General features: G+C 39.5%; 1 protein-coding gene across 1 annotated transcript in view; it reads left to right on the forward strand.

Moving 5' to 3' along the window:
* The first annotated feature begins 7,525 nt into the window (after positions 1 to 7,525).
* Positions 7,526 to 22,281, forward strand: part of LOC133055073 (zinc finger protein 28 homolog) — a 52,275-nt gene continuing 37,519 nt past the window's right edge. The window contains exons 1-5 of the mRNA XM_061140545.1: positions 7,526 to 7,686; positions 11,334 to 11,419; positions 13,447 to 13,573; positions 14,700 to 14,792; positions 16,939 to 18,281. Coding sequence (XP_060996528.1) covers positions 11,411 to 11,419; positions 13,447 to 13,573; positions 14,700 to 14,792; positions 16,939 to 18,281 — 1,572 coding nt within the window. The 5' untranslated portion in view covers positions 7,526 to 7,686; positions 11,334 to 11,410. The remainder of the gene's footprint in view (positions 7,687 to 11,333; positions 11,420 to 13,446; positions 13,574 to 14,699; positions 14,793 to 16,938; positions 18,282 to 22,281) is intronic.

Consider the following 22,281-nt stretch of genomic DNA (forward strand, 5'->3'; position numbering starts at 1 on the left):
TTTGTGTAAGTTGTAACAACTTACATAGAAGAAAAAGGAGAGTAAAAAAGAAATGTAATCATAATATATTGTTGTTGTTCAGTCGCTAAGTCTTGTCGAACTCTTTTGCGACCCCTCCATGCACTGTACCCCATGTAGCTCCTCTGTCCATGGGATTTCCCAGGGGAAAATACTGGAGTAGGTAACCATTTCCTTCTCCAGGGGATCTTCCTGACCCACGGATCTAACTCACGTCTCCTGTATTGGCAGGTGGATTCTTCACTGCTGAGCCACCACAATCATGCACTGTGCTTAGTTGCTCAGTCGTGTCCGACTTTTTGTGACCCTGTGGACTGTAGCCCATCAAGCTTCTCTGCCCGTGGGGCTTCTCCAGCCTAGAATACTGGAGTGGGTTGCTATGCTCTCCTCCAAGGGTTCTTCCCAACCCAGGGATCAAACCCAGGTCTCCCACACTGCAGGTGGATTCTTTACCAGCTGAGTTACCAGGGAAGCCCTCCCCACAGTTACAACAGATAGCTATATATAAATTAGACAGATGCTCCAGTCTTCTCTGTAAATGATAGTTGTGACACATTCCCTTTTAAAAAATGTATTTATCTAATTATTTATTTATTTGGCTGTGCCACGTCTTAGGATCTTCGATCTTTGTTGCAGCATGCAGGATCTTTAGTTGTGGCAGGTGAACTCTTAGTTGTGGCATGTAGGATCTAGTTCCCTGACCAAGGATGGAACCCAGTCCCCCTGCATTGGGACTGAGGAGTCTTAGCCACTGGACCACCAGGGAAATTCCCACACCCAAACCTCTCATAAAGGATCTGAATCCTTATTATTATAGTCTTCTATTAACTTTTACTACTGGAAACAATAGAAGTAGGAGTTGACCCAGGGAATCTTTGGGTTCTATCCATGTTCCATTTGGAAATTTCAAATCTGTCTTTCCCTTCAGAGCCAGGATCAACCAGCCTGGCAAACACCAACCTATACCCTTCTTCCTTTCCCGCCCCTGTCTTTGGTCTGTTGTCCAGGGTCATGAGGAGCTCTAAATTGCCAAGTTATAGTCTTACTTTGGGCTTCCTTGGCGGCTCCGTGGTAAAGAATCTGCTTGCCAGTGAGGGAGACGTGGGTTTGAACTCTGGGTCGAAAAGATCCCCTGGAGAAGGAAATGGCAACCCACTCCAGTATTCTTGCTTGGGAAATCCCATGGACAGAGGACCCTGGCAGGCTACAGTCCATGGGGTTGCCAAAGAGTCAGACACAACTTAGTGATTAAACGATAGCAATAAGTCCCACTTTGCATTGTAGTGGAATCACTGTTGTGTCTACTAGTAAAAGTATTTCTTCATGTATTCCCTACATTATCCTTAGACAATGTTTTTGATATTAGGTTTGACTTTCAGAATATGCTGACATTTGATTATAATTTATGGTCTGGATATTAGAGGAGGGGAGCATGAGAAAAAATAACACTCTTGCAAGATAACTACATCAGACAAGATCTTCAAACAGGTATCTCTAATAATGCATCTTGTCTTAAAGTTGAGGTTGTCTGCTAGTAGTATAGTTACATGAACTTTCATGTTTATTGTTTGCATGATACAATTTAATTTAATTTCAATTTTTTGTGCCCTTAAGTTATAGATGTGTTTATATAAACACAATATAGTTGCATTCTTTAAATTCAATGTGACTTTCTTTGAATTTTTTTATGTATTTATTTTTAATGGAAGGATAATTGCTTTACAGAATTTTATTGTTTTCTGTCAAACATCAAAGTGATCTTTGTCTTTTCAATAGAGTATTAGATCCAGTTTATTCAGTATAATTACTGATATATTTATCTTTAAATCTGCCATATTAACTTTGTTCTTTTCTGTTTATCTTGCTGATTCTATATTCTTTTTTCCTCTTTGTTTTCTTCATGATTTTGAAAATTATCATTGTTTTTTATCCCTATTATTGGAAATTCTACATACTATTTCTGTACTTTAAGGTCTACTTAAGAAAATAACATGAATATTTAAACCTATAAAAGTCTAACACCATATCTTTATTCATTCATGTGACAACAGACCATACATAGAGTACTTTAGCTACATTTATCTACCCATATCCCTATGTAGATTATTGCTATCTTGCATTTTATTATCTTTTTTTAACCTTCTAGACATAACAATTTTTTATAGTCAGTGTTCATTTACATTTGCCCCTGTAATTCCTAAATTGCTTTTCATTCATTCTTGTTTCTCAGCACTACTATCTGGGATTATTTTCCCTATATCTCATTATTATCTTATTTCAGCCATCACTCCACTCTCCTAACTTTCATTGCTTCTGTGAAAAGTCAACTGTTAGTCTATTGCCTAATATGAATGTAATTTATCTTTTTGTTTATTTTTTTAAGATTTTCTTATTGTCTTCGATTTTATGCAGTTTTTCCATAATAGGTCTAGGTTAGATGATTTGAGTCAGTGGATGTCATCATCTTTGGAAACTGTTCATTCATTGTTTCTTCTAATATTGAAATTTAATTGCAACTCCAGTTCTATCTGTTCTTGTTGTTCAGTCCCTCAGTCATGTCCAACTCTTTGGGACCCCATAGACTACAGCACTCCAGGCTCCCTGTCCTTCACTATCTCCCGGAGTTTGCTCAAGTTCATGTCCATTGACTCAGTGATGTTATCTAACCATCTCATCCTCTGTCACCCCCTTCTCCTTTTGCCCTCAGTCTTTCCCAGAATCAGAGTCTTTCCCAATGAGTCAGCTGCTGTTCACATCAGGTAGCCAAAGTATTAGAGCTTCAGCATCAGTCCTTCCAGTGAATATTCAGGGTTGATTTCCTTTAGGATTGACTGGTTTGATCTACTTGCAGTCCAAGGGACTCTCAAGAGTCTTCTCCAGAACCACAGTTTGAAAGCATCAGTTCTTTGACGCTCAGCCTTCTTCATGGTCCAGCTCTCACAACTGTACATGACTACTGGAAAAACTACAGCTTTGACTATAAGGACCTTTGGCAGCAAAGTAATATCTCTGCTTTTTAATACACTGTCTGGGTTTGTCATAGCTTTCCTTCCAAGGAGCAAGTGTCTTTTAATTTTATGGCCACAGTCACCATCCGCAGTGATTCTGGAGCTCAAGAAAATAAAATCCGTCACAGCTTCCACTTTTTCCCATTCTATTTGTATGAAGTGATAGGACCAGATGCCATGATCTTAGTTTTTTTTAAGCTAGCTTTTTCCCACTTTCTTCTTTTACGGCTCTCTAGTTCCTCTTCACTTTCTGCCATTAGAGTGATATCATCTGCATATCTGAGGTTGTTGATATTTCTCCTGGGTCATACTTTGGCCACCTGATGTGAAGAGCTGACTCACTGGAAAAGACCATGATTCAGGAAAGATTGAGGGCACGAGAAGGGAACGGCCAAGGATGAGATGGTTAGATGGAATCACCAATTCAATGGACATGAATTTGAGCAAACTCTGGGAGATACTGGAGAACAGGGAAGCCTGGCATGCTGCAGTTCATGGAGTCACAAAGAGTTGGACATGACTTAGCAACTAAACAACAACATATGATATATACATACACACATATATGTTTACACACACACACACACACACACACACACAATGGTTTTCTGACACTTAATGATTCCATTCTTTGTGTTTTCTCCTCAGGGAGGAACTTTCTCCTAGAAAAAAAATTTGGGCTGTCTACTTTGAGAGCTCTCACAGACAGGACTTCACGAGCCCCTTCGGAGCTTCCTTCATGGACCACTTGCACTTCACTCCCATTGGTGTGGACAAAGCTGCATCCTGTTTCAGTTTTTGTTCTCATTTTGGCCCATTGTGTTTTCCGGTGAATATCTGCTTTGGTGTTCTCTTGTTTTCATGTGACTTCAGATGTCCAGTTACTTCGCTTGGCTTCCTTCTTCACAGATGCACAGATTCACTGTACAGGTATTGCAATATGATTTTTTTCCCCACTTGCTTTTTGAAAAATATTTATTTATTTATTTTTGGTAGTCTTAGCCTTGAGGAATCTTCATTGCAACTTGTAGGCTTAGTTTCCCTCTGGCATGTGGGATCTAGTTCCCTGACCAGAGATTGGACCCTGCATTGGAAGTTAAATTGTCAACCACTATACCACCAGGGAAGTCCCTCCCCACCTGCTCTTTTGGGGGTTCATGAGGGTACTATCTGTATTAGTTTGCTAAGGCTGTCAAAACAAATTACCACAGACTGGGTGGCTTAAGCAACAGAAATTTATTTTCTCACAGTTCTGTTTGCTAATAGGCCAAGATCAAGATGTCAGCAAGTGTTTCCTGCCTCTCTCCTTGGCTTGCAGATGGCCACCTTCTCACTGTGTCTTCACATGGCCTTTCTTGTGCCAGCACTTCCCTAGTGTTTCTCAGAGCACTTTGTACTCAGAATCCATCTGCTCATAGTAACAATGATGATGGAGAATAAGTGTGATATTGTGATTTATAATAAATATATGTTTAGTCTTCTTCCTGTTTCTGGCACAGATCTCTAAAACTCTTGGAATATCCTGTGATGAGGGTGATCAAGACATCTCTTGCTGTGTTAATGAGGTAACTTATGTACTACACCTAAGGATGGAGGCTGGTTTCCAGAGCCAACCATGTGATTAGAGGGTTGGAACTTTCAGTCCCACAACCCTGACCTCCAGGGAGGGGAGGAGGGCTGGAGGTTGGATCAATCACCGGTGGCCAATGAATTAATCAACCATGCGCATGTAATGAGACTTCCATAAAAACCCAAAAGGATGGGGTTCAGAGAGCTTCTGATTGTGTGAAAATGTAGAAATTCAGGGACAGTGGTGGGCAAGAATATGTGGAAGTTCAGCGAGGGCATGTAAACTGTGCCCTTTCCCTATGCCTTGCCCTGTTCATCTCTTCTGCCTGGCTGTTACTGAGTTATATTGTTTTATAATAAACCAGTAATCCAGTAAGTAAAATGTTCCTATGAGTTTTGTTAGCTCCTCTAGTAAGTGAACCAAACCCAGGGAGTGGGTTGCTGGAACCTCCAATCTATAACTAGTTGGTCCAAGGCACAGGTGATAACCTGGACTTGAAACTGGCATCTGAAGTTGGGAGTTTCCCTGGTGGCTCAGTGGTTAAGAATCTACCTGCCAATGCAGGAGATGTGGATTTGATCTCTGGGTCGGCAAGATCCCCTGGAGAAGGAAATGGAAACCCACTCCAGTGTTCTTGCCTAGAAATCTCATGGACAGAGGAGCCTGCTGGACTACAGCCCATGGGGTCACAAAAAGAGTCAGACACAACTAAACAATTAAACAATATCTTGAAGTTGGGGATGGAGAGGTATAAGACTGAGCTCTTAACCTCTGAAATCTGACACTATCTCCAGGTACAGAGTCAGAATTCAGTCAAATTGCAGACACCCAGCTGGTGTTTGAGAACTGCTTGGTGGTGTGGGGAACTCAATGCACACGTACACCCTGACATTGGAATTGGGACCAGAACTCTTTAGTAAGCAAATATAAGGTTGGACTAGGCAATCTACACCTAAGGAGTGATCAGTGCCTCCCTCCCTAGACACCTACCGACCTGGGAAGCTTATCTTCCAGTGTCCTATCTTTTTGCCTTTTCATACTGTTCATGGGGTTCTCAAAGCAAGAACACCGAAGTGGTTTGCCATCCCCTTCTCCAGTGGACCATGTTTTGTCAGAACTCTCCACCATGACCCATCCATCTTGGGCGGCCCTGCATGGCCTGGCTTGGCTTATAGTTTCATTGAGTTACACAATGCTGTGATCCATGTGGTCATTTGGGTTTGTTTTCTGTGATTGTGGTTTTCTTTCTGGAGGCCATGGGATTGTAGTTCTTACTTTTTCTGTCTGCCCTCTGACGGATGAGGATAACAAGGAAGTCTGGCATGCTGTGGTCCATGGGGTCGCAAAGAGTTGGACATGATTTAGCTACTGAACAACAACAACTCCCTGGATAAGGACCCAGAAACCACATAGGCTTAAGCCCTCACCCCAGTAGAAATGCATTTGAGGATGAATACAAGCTGTCAGCATGTCTTTCATAATTAATTTAGACTCATCCACCCAGCTATTGCCCTGCTTTGGAAAACCTATTCCCTGGTTATCTTTTTTCCACCAACGTAAGTGACACTGTGAGTGTCAAGGCTCTTTAAAGAAGAGAGGCTCTGCTAGCTGGTCACCATCAAACAAGGCAAACATTAAGCCTTGGGGAAAAAAATCAGAGGCTGATTTCAAAGAAAACTTAGTATTGCCTGATAAACTGTTAAAATATTACCCCACCAATGGCTAGCCTTCATGTCATGAAGATATGTTCATACTAACAATGTCACTATCTTCCCTAACTGCAGATGATAAGTGACATAACAGAAGGCAATAAAATGAACTTGAATTTAAAGGAAGACACCATACTATACAAAATCCTCATCAAAACCAAATATTGTAAATGTGTTTGAAGCAGAGTTCATAGTCTTGTAAAACAAACTTATTAGCTGGCATCCTCCTATAAAGTGGAGCTTTCCTTTTTCACTCCTTTTTCTCTTGCTTATGGATTTTTATATATTTGCTGGGTTATAATTAATTACAGAATTTATTGAAGGCACAAGAAAAGAATTATTTCAAGTTATCTTTTTTTTTTTCTTTCAAGTTATCTTTTAAACACTTTGTGTAAGCAGGATATACTGTAAAATAGGTAATGCTTATTTGCATTTTCCTCCCTAATTAACCTGGTTAAATACAATTTCTCAGAAAAATCCTTCAGTGAAGCTGATGCTCCTTGAAGATGCAACATTTATTTCAGAGTTGAGAAGAATGAGGCTGTTGGTCACATCCAATCCTGCAGGAACATACCAGAAGCACACACACTGACCACATAATCAGGCATGTCGTTTCTAAGACACATTGAATGACTCACATCCACAGTCTGTAGAGAAGGCCCAAGAGAAACAAATCTATCAAAACCGAGTCACATTACAGACACGTTCACAGAAACGCAACCTCAGGCACTCTCACAGTCAGTCTCACTATCTCAGGCCCCCACAACATTCTCAGTCCCACATCACCCGACACAATTCCAGTCCTAAAATCTTCTTTAAGCCGCATTCCAATCCCCGCAGTCGCTCCATCTCAAACACAAGTCACATTCAATGAAAAAGTCACATCCAGAACTACTCCAAACCTAGATACACAACAGCGGTCCTCGGTCACAGACCTTCTTGGTTTGCCCCACGGAGAGTTCTATTTATGCACGCACATCATCCCCCTTTATTGTGCCAGTCGTTCGTCCCCGCCCAGCTCCAAGCCCTGTCGCGACCTCCTCAGGACAAAGAGCTGAGAACCCCACCCTGGCTGGGCACCAACCGGCTCTCCGGCTCCTTCGACGCGACACCTCTCAAATCAGCTCACTCGCTGAGGCCCCGCCCTCTGCGGGCTCCACCGCGCCTGCGCACTCAGTGCGTGCTGCCGAAGCTCCCAACAACCCCTGCGCGCGGCCCGTTAGGCCCCGCGGCTGTGTACTGACCTGAGCTGTCTCGCCCCCTCTTCCACTAGCATCACGGTGAGAGGGGTTCGGCGTCCCAGGTGACCAGTCCTGGCTCAGAACGTTTGTTCTGGCCATCGGTAGGAAAGCTGTGTGACCCGGGAATAAGGATAGGGAAGGTAAGCACCGCAGCACCTCGGATTGTCTGGAGCCCCGCCCCTCAAGCCGCGAGTGTGCGTGAGAACCGCGGTGGTATAACGGTGTGCTGTTGTCTGTGGGCGTGACTGAACCGGGGTGTGTCATCGGGACTGTGTGCGATTGTGAGGCCGGAACTAGTGGGTTTGCGTTTGTGTGACTTAATCGGGTTCAGAGCCTCTTGTGTGACCGGAGGTTGAGATGGACTGTGTGACTCCGACCCCAGAGTCACAGCTGAAATTTTCTTATCAGCCTTAGAGTAACGCCCCCCGCCCCCCCGCCCCCCAGTAAGATATCTGAGATCCAGAGAAGACTCCCAGCGAAAAGGCTCGAACCCATCTTGGGATAAGAATGTTAGAACGGAACGTGCCCCCAGGTTGGCTCCTGGGAGTATCCCCACCGCACTACATCCTCGGGCGGGCGCGCGCGGACACACGGACACACTCACACGCACACACCCACATACCCCGCCACACTGCATCCTCGGGCGGGCGCGCCTGGACGGACACTCACTGACTCGCTCACCCACCAACCCACCTACGCTTTCGCAGACAGTTCCAAACCTTCCAGCTGCAGGTTTCGGAACTGCGGAATTCCCTCTCTGAAGTTCGTTTCCAGCCCAGCACAGCCGTGACCCTGGCTTTTCTCTAATCCTAGGAAGGGTCCGTACTTTTACGCTTACTTACTCCGGCATGGTGGTTGGTGGGTGGTGGGGACACGTGTGGTCATGGCTTGCCCTATACATCCTGGATGAGCTGGGCTCTGTAAAAGCCCTGTCTTAAGATTCCCTTCTTCCCCGTCTTGTCAAACTAAGAAAAGGGCTGTGTTGAGGAGAAGAAATGAATTGCTGTTGCCCACCTAGAAGTCAAGGTCGAGGCGAGTGGGTGTTTTCCTTTTGTTCTGTGAAATGCATTTTTATTTTTTAGGACCTGAGAACATTTGCTTCCTTCTTCTCAGTATGACCTGTCCCTTAACTTGATACCCCCTCCCTAGTGCCTGTGGGTGCTTCCCTAGTTACTCAGACGGTAAAGTGTCTGCCTGCAATGCAGGAAACCCAGGTTCATTCCCTGGGCCGGGAAGATCCCCTGGAGAAGTGAAAGGCAAACCACTCCAGTATTTTTGCCTGGACAATCCCATAGACAGAGGAGCCTGTCAGGGCTACAGTCCACGGGTTCGCAAAGAGTTGGACACAACTGAGTGACTAACACTTTCAGTGCCTGTATGCACATATCCATGTGGCAGATACTTCCCCTTGTGAGAATTCACACGTTTTAGGATTGTGGAGACATCCATGTTTGCTAATACTATTACTTAAGAAAAATAACATTCTTAAAACTAGTTCTAAACTTTACTGATGCTCTAAGAAAAAGCAGTTGTGAAAAATCTCAAAAAAATTTACTAGTAATGAAAAAAAGGGTATTCTGGTATTAAATTATTAAAGATAATTTATCGAAAATTTTAAATTGTAATGAAAAGTATTAAATATGATTTTATTTAATAAATAGAATGGACATGTCATGTTTTTAATTTTATTCAGTGTTTATAATAAGCCATTTTAAGTTCTTTATTAACAGTTAACAACAACCCTATAAGATAGATACTGTTATTATTATAAGATAGATACTGTTGTTATTCTCCAGTTTGTCTGTGAGGAAGTAGAGGCACTGAAAATTAAGTAACATGTCCAAAGCCTCCTTCCTGGTTGATAACTGTCAGAGATTAGATTCACATCCTGGATCCTGCCAATAAAACCTGTGAGAGTCAGTCACCTCCCAACATTGTACATGTTCTTTTTAGTCTGCTTAGTGTACTTGGAAGTTTATCATGGATAACTTTCTTCAGTAATTAATATGAGCCAGTATCATCATTATTAATAATTGTATAGTATGCCATCATATAGTGGAACATAATGTACTTAGCTTGTTGACTATTGTTTGGTATTCTTTTTATTATAAATTATTCTTTGAAGAACTTCCTTGCATATATTTGTGTATTTCTGAGCTCTCTATTCTGTTCCATCAACCTATATGTCTAGTTTTGGGGGGCCAATATCATATTGTTTTGATTACTATTGCTTTGTAATATAGTTTAAAATCAGGAAGCATGTTACCTCCAGCTGTGTTCTTTCTCAAGATTGCTTTGGCTGTCTGGGGGCTTTTGTTGTTCCATGTAGATTTTAGGATTGTTTGTCCTTGTTCCACAGAATAGTCCAGTGGAATTTTGATAGAGATTGCATTTAATCTATAGATTATTCTGGGTAGTATGGACATTTTAACAATGTTCTTATAATCTGTGAGCATAGAATATCTCTCTATTTGTGTCATCTTCAGTTTCTTTTATCAGTGTCTTAGAGTTTTTAGTGTATAGGTCTCTAACCTTCATGGTTAAATATATTCCTAGTTATTTTATCTTTTCATACAATTACAAATGTGATTATTTCTTAGTTTCTCTTTCTTATAGTTCATTATTAGTAGATATACATAACAGATTTTTTAAAAATTTATTTTTGACTGTGCTGGGTCTTCATTTCTGTGTGCAGTCTTTCTCTAGTTGTGGCGAGTGGGGGCTACTCTCTAGTTGTGGTGCACGGGCTTCTTATTGCAGTGATTTCTCTTGTTGTGGAACATGGGCATGTGGGCTTTGGTAGTTGTGGCACACAGGCTTAGTTGCCCCATGGCAAGTGCAATCTTCCTGGACCAGGGATTGAACCACCCTTGCATTGGCAGGTTGATTCTTAACCACTGGACCACCAAGGAAGTCTCACAACTGACTTTTGTATGTTAATTTTGTAGCCTGCAGGTTCACTGAATTCTTTTTATTAGTTCTAGAAGTTTTTGGTAGAGTCTTTAGGGTTTTCTATATATAATATTTTTTTGGCAAATAGAGGTAGTTTTATTCTTCCTTTCCAATTTGGATGCCTTTATTTCATTTTCTTGTGAAAATTCTTGATACAGAGATATGTTATTATCTAACTGCTGAGAACATGAATCCACACCACCTTTTCACCCTAGGTTGTAAGAAAGAGAATGACAAATGACGTCATACAGGAAGCAATGTAGATGAATCTGATTGAAAATAGTGATGAGCCCAGTGGATTCTGGAAGTTATTGTTCTGATAGCAGGCAGGCAGGACTGCCAGTGCAGTAGTTTGTCAGTTGGAAAAGACCCTGAAGATGGGAAAGATTAAAGGTGGGAGGAGAAGGGGACGACAGAGGATGAGGTGGTTGGATGGCATCACTGACATGATGGAGTAGTTTTAGTAGGCTCTGGGAGTTGGTGATGGACAGGGAAGCCTGGTGTGCTGTATTCCGTGGGGTCACAAAGAGTTGGACATGACTGAGCGACCGAACTGAACTGAATGGCTGCTAGAGATGATCCTATGAATTTCTCTCTCTGTATCTATTTAAGCAGGTTTGTGAAACTTTGGAAGAGATTGTGGTTTAGATGATGTGGTCCCTTGAAATGTACAAGTAGGGATTAGATTTGTCCATACTCCCTCAAATCTCCCTCTGTGTATGTGTGTGTGTGATGGGGAGGTCCAGAGAAGAAAAAGAATGTATTAAATTGAGTCATTTTGAGAGTTCTGAGGCCTATCTTATCTCATGGCCTCCTTTTTCTCCCCTCCCCTTAGCTCTGGCCTCTGCGAACTCTGCTTCTCCAGGCAAGTAAACCCCAAAGAGGACTGACCAGTTCTTGAATTTCTAAACCATGGCCCATGTAAGTTGTGGTTTCTTTCACCTTCTGGAAATTAAGGTCCTATGAACTTTTATTTATCCTGAAACTTCTCACTTATCAGAGCCCCATCTAAGGACCCATTTCCTCCAAATCCAATGAGAGATGAGGCCAAATAAATAGTACCGTGCCCTTCTTGTGGGTCTTCTTTTTTCCAGTTATTGTTCATGTATTCATAGAACAAATCATTCAGCATCTCTCTTTTTTTAAAGTATTTATTTCTTTGGCCGCGCTGGGTCTTAGTTGTAGCACGAGACCTTTAGTTGCAGCATGTGAACTCGTAGTTGCAGCATGTGGGATCTAATTCTCTGACCGGGGATCAAACCCAGGCCCCCTGCATTGGGAGCATGGAATCTAAGCTACTGGACCACCAGGGAAGTCCCTCAGCATCTCTTATATGTGCTCAGTCTTCTGCTAAAAACTGCAGTGAAGCGAAGTGAAGTCCCTTTAGGGAGATGTTTGGCCATCTCTTTTGAGTAGTTGAGAGAGCATGGGCTGATTTGATTGCTCAGAGGAAAACTAAATTTTTCCAAACTTGAGTTTTGTAATTAGGTAAGATTTGCCGTTGGTTGACCTTAGCCTAGGGCTTCCCTCATGGCTCAGAAGTAAAGAATCTGCCTGCAATGAAAGAGACACGGATTCAATCCCTGGGTCAGAAAGATCCCCTGAAGGAGGAAATGGTAACCCACTCCAGTATTCTTGCCTGGGAAAATCCCATGGACAGAAGTGTCTGGTGGGCTACAGTCCAAAGGATCGCAAAGAGTCAGACACAAATGAGCGACTGAGCATGCACGTACGATTTCAGCCTCAGTATATGCTGAGATCTCCTCTTGTTTTGTGTGGCTTTTAGGACTAGGTAAGGTTATGGTTGGGTCCAGTATGCAGAGACATCAAGTGTCTTCTCTGGAAATCCCTAAGAGCTGTACATCATTTGTATTAGAACAGGATGAGCTAGTCTAGAATGACATCTTTGTATTTCTGGATTATTGGTATCCAGAATCTACATTATCCTCTAACTCAGGAACATGGAATGCATACAATGAGGGATGGAAAATGGCAGAAAAGAAGATCATGCAGGCACATGAGTGGCTGTAATCCCTCAGAATTGAGGAGGACCTTAAAAATTTTGAATAGACAAAACTATTGGAGTATATAAGAATAGGTCTCACATATCCATTTCATACAACCAATTTTAAGTTCATTAAAGAATTTGTCATAACTGGGTAAATGCATATGGTCTGATTCAATGATGAACTTGGAGGAAATTCTTTAATTGCATTCAGATCTTCTTCTAATCAGAATTACCAGGAAAACTTTAAAAAAAAAAAATCTGTTCTTGGGGCTTCCCTGGTAGTCCATTGGTAAAAAATCTGCCTTGCGATGCAGGGGACACTGGTTTGATCCCTGGTCTGGGAAGATCCCACATGCCATAGGGCAGCAAAGCCAGTGCACCACAACTACTGAGCCCATGTGCTGTAAAGCCCGTGCTCTGCAACAAGAGAAGCCACCACAAAGAGAAGCCCTTGCACCACAGCTAGAAAAAGCCCATGTGCAGTACTGAAGACCCAGTGTAGCCAAAAATAAATACATAATTTTTTTAAAAAGGATAAAACCATCAAATTTTTTTTTAAAACAACAGTCTTTTCTTTAAGAGGAAAGTGTATAAGAACACATTTCTTGAGAATTTGTGAGGGAGACATAGAACAGGCAAAAAGCTTATATACAGTATTTCATTTAATTAGAAAACTTTTTTTTCCTTTCTCATATGTGTTTGGGTAGTTAAGATATGCCAGAGTATATAAAAAGCTTTATCTGTAGCAACACAGTTGGTCAGGGATCCACAGGCATTCTGCTGCAGGCACTCTCATTTCCTAACTCAGTGTTACAGGTTTCTAGCCCATACCTGTTTGCTTGATTGGTTTCCAGCAGTATCTCTTTCATTTTTTCCCCTCTTTCCATCTTAAAACAAATTTTCTTTAATTTCAGTTGTATTATATGGCTTGTCATTTCAGGGATCAGTGATGTTCAGTGATGTGTCCATCGACTTCTCTCTGGAGGAGTGGGAATTCCTGAATTTGGAACAGAGGGATTTGTATAGAGATGTAATGTTGGAGAACTACAGCAACTTGGTCTCATTGGGTAAGGTTATCTGCCTTTAGAAATTTAGTCTCTTTTCTCTGTACTATCAGCTTTCTTCTCTGGAAATTTTAGAAATACTTTTTAAGAAACTAAATATCTGCTCCCTGTTCTCAAGGGAATGGTTTGAGCTTTTTGTTTGGAAATGAGCACACTCATTAAGCATATTCATCTTCCCCATCCTTCTGTGACCTTCTATTGTTGTTTAGTCACTAAGTCTCTGTCCAACTCTTTTTGTGACCCCATGGACTGCAGCCCACCAAGCTCCTCTATCCATGGGATTTCCCAGGCAAGAATACTGGAATGGGTTGCCATTTCCTTCTGCAGGGGATCTTCCTGCCCTAGAGATTGAACCCACGTCTCCTGCACACCTCCTGCTTGACAGGTGAATTCTTTACCACTGAACCACGTGGGAAGCCCCAAATAGCTAGAAATAGTATCTTAGCTTTTCTCTGGCTGTCAAAAGAATGTATAAGTTTTTGAACAGTAAGTTGTATCAACTAGATTGATTTTAAGAAAAGTTCAAGAATTTTTTCTTTATGTTAATAAACATATTCACTTCTACCTACTTGTATGATTGAAAGTTAAAAATCCAAGAACTTTGCGTTTAACGTTGTATGGATATCTCAAGAAAAAAAAAAAGCAAATGCCTCAGGAAACCTCTTTTTTCTCTCATTAAAATAACAATGATAAATAATAACTAATAAAGTAGATATACCATTTAGTATATATTCTAGGCAATGTGAACATTCATGTAAGATAGGTACTATAATTATCCCTATTTTATAGGTGAGGAAAATAAAGCATTGAAATAACTTGTCCAGGGTCACACTACGGGAATATGACAGAGGCGAGATTGAACCAGGACAGTCTCTTAACCACTGTTGCTTTCAAGAAAAGGAGTACTTGTGTGAATATAAATTAAAATAAGACTTTTTTCTTTCCTCTATAATCTCCACTTCTTCTGTAATATTAACATATTTTTAATCATCTTATTTTTCTTTGTTCTAAAGGCTTTATCAATTACAATTTGACCTATAGTCTATTAAAATTTAACCAAGACCGAATCAAAGTAATTTTGAATTTATTATTATTCCATATCACTTTATATTTCTTTCCTTCTGTCCAGGATGCTTCATTTCTAAACCAGATGTGATTTCCTTATTAGAGCAAGGAAAAGAGCCCTGGAAAGTAGTGAGGCAAGGAAGAAGACAATATCCAGGTGAGTAAGAGCCAAAAGATCTATGTTGATATATATATATGAATAACCCAAGGTTTAGGATATTGAATCCCAGCATAGGCAAAAATCTACATATAAATTTTGACTACCCCCACACTTAACTACTAATAGCCTATTGTTGACCAAAAGCCTTACCAATAACATAGTTGATTAACACATATTTTATATGTTATATATGTTATATACTATATTCTTATAATAAGATTAGTGTAAAAAAATATTATTAAGAAAATCAGAAAGGAAAATACATTTATAGTGCTGTACTATATTTATTGATACCATAGGTTTATGTTGTTTGTTTATAAGATAAATTGTCTGTCAGAACCTACATCAATATTGTCTTATATGATATAAAACACAGTAGGTATTAATGTATTACTAACACTGGACATCTAAAATGAAAAGATAATGTGAAAAAATTAATATTTATTTACAAATATAATAACTCATGCATTGATAATGAAGAAGCAGCAATATGATTGCTTTATGGTAGCCTAGTATAATTGATATGAATGCTTAATGGTGGCCTAGCCTATACAGTAATGAATGAATCAGCATAAAACTTATGGCATACAGTATTACAGTCATATTCATAAAATGTATTGAAAACATTTTTTACAAAACCACTTACCTGTGATGACAGGCTGATATATGGTTTCTCTAATTACATGAGAGAGAAGCACTGTGTACAGTAATGTGATTCTTTGAAAGCAAAGTGATAAAACAGTAAGAAAGCTAACACATTAATTTTGTATTAAATATCACTCACCTTATGTCTATGTAAGGATAGGCTATCCACTTCAATACAAGTCTTGTACACAATATTCTACACATATATGTTTGTATATTTATTGAAAAAAGTTCATGTATAAGTGGACCTGTGCAGTTCAAACCCATGTTTTTCAAGGATCAACTATATAATAAGGATACAGCTTTAGATACTGTCAGTAGAGTCAGCCTTAGAGTAACTTAATCTAAGACCTCAGAGTGAGAAGGGGTCAGCCATGCAAATAGCCCAAACAGAAGATTTTTGGGAAATAGAGCAGACTGAAAAGTACAATGAAAGTAAGTGGGAATATGTTCTAAGATCTGAATAGTTGCCTCTCTGTGTGTGCATGTGTGCTCAGTCGCTTAAGTCATGTCCAGCTCTTTGCAACCCCATGGACTGTAGCTTGTCAGGCTCCTCTGTCCATGGTATTCTCCAGGCAAGAATACTGAAGTGGGTTGTGGCTTCTCCTGGTAGCAGTAAAGAGAACAGTGGTTTGAGGTGATGTATTATAGGTAAGCAGAGGTCTTTTAACAAGTTTGATTTTATTCTAAGAATAAAGAGAAATTGTTGAAAAAATTTAAGTATGAATTTTCAATCTTTCTCCATCAGAATGATCCTGAGGGGAATATTAAATATAGGACTGTCTAGGACTGTAGAATCTGATCCATGTGGTTTAGGTGGTATCTAAATCATAATATTTATAAAAAGCTCCCTTGTGATTCTGATTCATGGTCTCAATATGAGAACCACAGATTTAAAATGTTTACTTAATCGCCAATCTTACTTTCCTACATGAAGTTTGATTTTCCTGGTGTTGCCTTTTGGTTTTTTTCCCAAATTGTGTAGCTATTTTTAGAATTTCATTGGGTAGTACTTTGGTTGTCTTTTATTTCTACAAGAGAAATTTCATTTCTTTTTTAAAAATATTACCTGCTATAGTTTATATATTTTTTTAATTAATTAATTAATTTATTTTTTTGCTGCATTAGGTCTTTGTTGCTGTGTGCGGGCTTTCTCTAGTTGCAGTGAGTAGGGGGCTGTTCTTCATTGCATTGCGTGGGCTACAATTGTGGTGGCTTCTCTTATTGCAGAGCACAGGCTCTAGGCCCATGGGCTTTAGTAGCTGCAACACACAGGCTCAGTAGTTGCAGCTTGTAGACCCTAGAGCACAGGCTGAGTAGTTGTGGCGCATGGGCTTAGTGGCCCTGTGACTTGAAGGATCTTAGTTCCCAGACCAGTGATTGTACCCATGTCCCCTGCTTTGGCAGCTGGATTCTTAACCACTGGACCACCAGGGAAGTCCAGATTTACTTCTTAGAAAAAGAAAAACCATGTGTTTGCTCTCTTGTTTTCTTTCAGATTTAGAGACCAACTACGAGATCAAGAAGTTATCTTCAGAAAATGACATTTATGAAATAAACTTATCCCAGTGGAAAATAATGGAAAGAATTAAAAACCATGGCCTTAAGAGCTTCATTTTGAAAAATGACTGGGAGTCCAAAAGATTTGAAGGACAAGAGGAATATTTCAACCAAGTGAAAATCACATCTCAAAAAATGTCCCCTTACCAAAAATGCTCATCTCTTTCCTCACGTCAGAGAATTCATTATGTCGAGAAACCCTATGAATGTAAGGAATGTGGGAAGGCCTTTAGAGTACGCCAACAACTTACGTTTCATCATCGAATTCATACTGGTGAGAAACCTTATGAATGTAAGGAATGTGGGATGGCATTTAGACAGACGGCACATCTTACTCGACATCAGAGACTTCATTCTGGTGAAAAACTCTATGAATGTAAGGAATGTGGGGAATCTTTCATGTGTGGCCCGGAACTTAGAGTACATCAGAAAATTCATATTGGTGAGAAACCCTATGTATGTAAAGAATGTGGGAAGGCCTTCAGAGTTCGTGGACAACTTACTCTCCATCAGAGGATTCATACTGGTGAGAAACCCTATGTATGTACAGAATGTGGGAAAGCCTTTAGGCAGTATGCACATCTTACTCGACATCAGAAGCTTAATATTGCTGACAAACTCTATGAATGTAAAGAATGTGGGAAGGCCTTTTTGTGTGGGTCTGGCCTTAGAGTACATCACAAACTTCATACTGGGGAGAAACCCTATGAATGTAAAGAATGTGGGAAGGCCTTTAGAGTACGACAACAACTGACACTCCACCAGAGAATTCATACTGGTGAGAAGCCCTATGAATGTAAGGAATGTGGAAAGACTTTTAGTCGTGGTTATCATCTTATTCTTCATCACAGAATTCATACTGGTGAGAAACCTTATGAATGTAAGGAATGCTGGAAGGCCTTTAGTCGTTACTCACAACTTATTTCACACCAGAGTATTCATATTGGTATTAAACCCTATGACTGTAAGGAATGCGGGAAGGCCTTTAGACTACTCTCACAACTTACACAACATCAGAGTATTCATATTGGTGAGAAACCCTATAAATGTAAGGAATGTGGGAAGGCCTTTAGATTGCGCCAAAAACTTACTCTACATCAGAGCATTCATACTGGTGAAAAACCTTTTGAATGTAAGGAATGTAGGAAAGCCTTTAGACTTAATTCATCTCTTATTCAACATCTGAGAATTCATTCTGGTGAGAAACCCTATGAATGTAAGGAATGTAAGAAGGCCTTTAGACAACATTCACACCTTACCCATCACCTAAAAATTCATAGTGTAAAAATATGAGAATGCCTTGTCAGTCCTGTGTTGTAGAACAGTCTGTGAATGTAGTAATTAGTCCCTTTTGCTTCATTCATGCACCTGACTTGGCATAAAGGGGCTTATATCATTAACAGAATGTGTTAATTTAATGTATTCCACCAAGTCAGATCTGAGAATATTCCCATTCATTCTACAAACTCATCTTATTAATGTAACAAATGTGGGGAAGACATTTATCATTATCTCTAGCCCATCACTTTCCTACTTGTGTTATATTGAACAAGATGCTTAACTGCTCCATACTATAATTTCTTCATTTGTAAAATTATAATACTGTGCCAGAGTAAAAATTGCTGCAAATTCTTTGACACTTCACCCATCAAGAGGTAAAATCCACATGCTTTCCTTGTGAATCTGGGTTGACTGACTGCTATGAGCAGTAGAATAGTAGAAGTACTGCTGTGCTAGTTTCTGGGCCCAGATTTTACTGGTAGATTTTACCTCATCTCTTGGAATACTCTCTCAAGTTGAGACCTTAAACTGTTATGTTAAAAAGTCTGGCTACTCTGCTGAAGACACCACATGAAAAGGCCCTGAGACTGCATAGAGGAGGAGAGGCACTCTGCTGTGCTGTCTTCCAGATATGCCCGCGAAAACACCAGATATTTGAGTAAACAGTTTTCGATGCTCCAGACCAGCCATCAGCTGAGTTCCTACAGGTGACCTCAGTTGATGCCATGTAGAACAAAAAAATTGACCAGCTGAGCTCCTGCCCAAATTCCTGACCCACACAATCATGAGATACAATGGTTGTTATTTTAAGCTACTAAATTTTGTTTTATTATGTTACTCTCTTGAAAATCCATATGAAAGACTATGGGCACAGTGAATATAGAAATGCCTTCTACCAACACTCATCAATTATTGAATGTCAGATAACCTATTCATTTTTTTAATATTTTTTATTTTTATTTATTTATTTATGTGGCTACCCCAGTTCTTAGTTGCAGCATGTGAGCTCTTGTTGTGGCATGTGGGATCTAGTTCCCTGACCAGGGATCAAACCTGGGCAACTTGCATTGGGAGTGTAGAGTCTTAGCCACTCGACCACCAGGGAAGTCCCAACTTATTCTTGCTAAAATACTTGAAAGTAAGAAGTTCTTTTTCAATTTGTTCATAAAAAAGAAGATATTCTAGGGACTTACCTGGTGGTCCAGTGGTTAAGACTCTGCACTTTCACTGCAGGGGAAACTGGTTCCATCCGTAGTCAGGGAACTACGTGCTATATGGCATGGCCGAAAAAATCCAAACAAGCAAAAAAGAGAAGATATTCTACAATTGTATTCTCTGCCTCAGTATAAATTTGATTTAAAATTAACGAAGGATGGATGGACCTAGAGATTATCATACTAAGTGAAGTAAGTCAGACAAAAACAAATATTGTATCATTTATATGTGGAAACTAAAAATAGTACAAATAAACTTACTTACAAAACAGAAACAGACTCACAGACATAGAAAACAAGCATGGTTATCAAAAGGGAAATGGAGGGATAAATCAGAAGTATGGGATTAACAGATACACACTACCATATATAAAATAGGTAAATAACAAGGATTTACTTGTATAGCAGTGGGAAGACTGTGTTCAATATAAAACCTATAAAGGAAAATAATTTTTTAAAAATATATATATATTCACTGTATATGTGAATATAATACACTGTGTGTATATACACACGTGTATATAGATATGTACATATATATAAAACTGAATCACTGTGCTGTACACCTAAAACTAACACAGTATTATAAATCAACTATAATTAAATAAATAAAGTATTAAATAAATTAAAGGAGAAAAAGAAACTATTTAGAAATTAAAAATCACCTCTAAGTCCTGTATCACTTTTTAAAAATCCATTGTAGCCTTTTTAAAAAATGCTCAAATTATCCTATCATCAGCCAGTGGGAATTCCTTCAGCTTGGATCCTGTATCCTTTTGTTGTGATTGCTATAGCCTTTGCTAGCTTCTTTTTTTCCTGATCAAATGCATTGGTCAGTTACAGAGCACATTAGGACATTTATTAATAAATAAACAGGGAAAATGGAGCACTTATCTTGCCTTTCCTTTATGAACTATATATTTCCTTTATGGACTATATAAGACAACCAGAAGTTGGTGAAGGAAAGTTCTTTATTATTAGAGAATTCTAGCTAATAAAAGTCAAAGGAGTGATAGAATCCAAGCAATCACACTTTTTACTTATGAATTAGTGGATCTTGATGATCTCAGTGGGTATGAAAACCATTAGGTGAAAGATTATAGGAAGATTTTAATGGATGGGGCAGAGTGACAACCCAGTAATCAATAGTAACATCTCTAAATCAGCAGAACTAATTGCTTCGATACAATGCAATGGATGCAATACTACCTGTGGCATGTTCTTGTCCAAAATATTGATTGAGAAGTGTAATTTGGTCTCTAAACCTCCCAGTTTTCAGGAAACTTGGGAAATAAATGAACAAATTAATGACACAAAGCTAAGAGCCAAATCCGTAATGTGGGAAATTCAACAAAATAAAAAGGCCTACTTTCTTAACCAATATATGGTAAGACAATAAAAACAGAATTTTTACAAAGTAAAAGAGGCTTAAGAGATATGTTAATTGAATACAGTGTATGCAATGTATTGAGATGCTTGTGTTAAAATGTACCCAGGATTTGCTTTAATCAGGTATGGTAAGATATGAAGACATGGAAATGATTATCATGAAGGAAGAAGCTTATTGGCAGGGATTTCTACTAACAGGAAGCACCACATGCATATAAGACCACATGGAAGAAGCACCTAGTCCTGTTAGGAGGCAGAAGGCAGGAAAGGGCAGAGCATGATTCAGAAACTTTATTGAGTTTTCCCAGGAAGGAATGGGCGATGTGATGCCAGGTAGGTACTCTGAGCAAGTTTAGGACTAGATAGATTCAATAATTTTGTGGACTCAGCGCTACAGTGGTGGTCCTTAGTTGTCCAGTACTTGGCTCTGGGGTGATTCAGGATAGGAAGAATATTGACTTGGTGTCTGAGAGTTTGCTAAAGATGTTTGGTAAAGGGGTTTCAACTTTGGATTGGTTGGTTTGTATATCAAAGCATGCTCACAGGGGAGCCATTTGTCAAGGAATTTGCTATCTATAGAAGGGATAGTTGCTCCAAGATCAAGTCTCTAAATGCCAGAACATCAAGACTATAGAAAATAAGAAAATATGTTCAATACAATCCTGATTCTGACAAGTAAATTTTTTAAAAAACTCACATTATTGTGAAAAGGTAAACCTAGGATGGGTATTAAATTATATTAAATGATTATTATTCATTCGTTGGGCTTCCCAGGTGGCTCAGTAATAAAGAATCCTCGTGCAATGTAGGAGACACGGGTTCAATCCCTGGGTCAGGAAGATGCCCTGGAGAAGGAAATGACAACCCATTCCAGTATTCTTGTCTGGACAATCTCATCTACAGAGGAGCCTAGCAGGCTACAGTCAATGGGGTTGCAAAAGAGTCAGATACGACTTAGCAACTAAACAACAAGAATTCATTTGTTAGGCATGATGATGGCATTGGTTTGGGTGTGTGTACAAATCCTTATGCATTAGAGATCCATACTGAAGTATTCAAAGATAAAATTATGTCATGTGTATGATTTGCTTTTAATACTGAATAAAGTGAAAAATGGAAAGGATAGATGAAATAAGATCAGCAAAATGTTGCTAATTGTTGAAGCTTAAATAATGGGAATATAGGGTTCCTGGTGCTATTCTTACTACCTTTGCATATATTTAAAATTTTCCATAATAAAGTTTTTGTTTAAGTAGAAAATCTGAAGTTTTAAACTATTCATGATAAATGATAATTTGATACCTCCAGGTAAAAATTTGGGGGAAGTCACTAAAGCTCTACTTGGTAGAAAAGTAGTAACCTTGATGTATTTAGAAAACCTGCCTTGAGAATTAGTT

The sequence above is a fragment of the Dama dama genome, chromosome 4 (assembly GCF_033118175.1).
Source record: "Dama dama isolate Ldn47 chromosome 4, ASM3311817v1, whole genome shotgun sequence".
NCBI classification, from domain to species: Eukaryota; Metazoa; Chordata; class Mammalia; order Artiodactyla; family Cervidae; genus Dama; species Dama dama.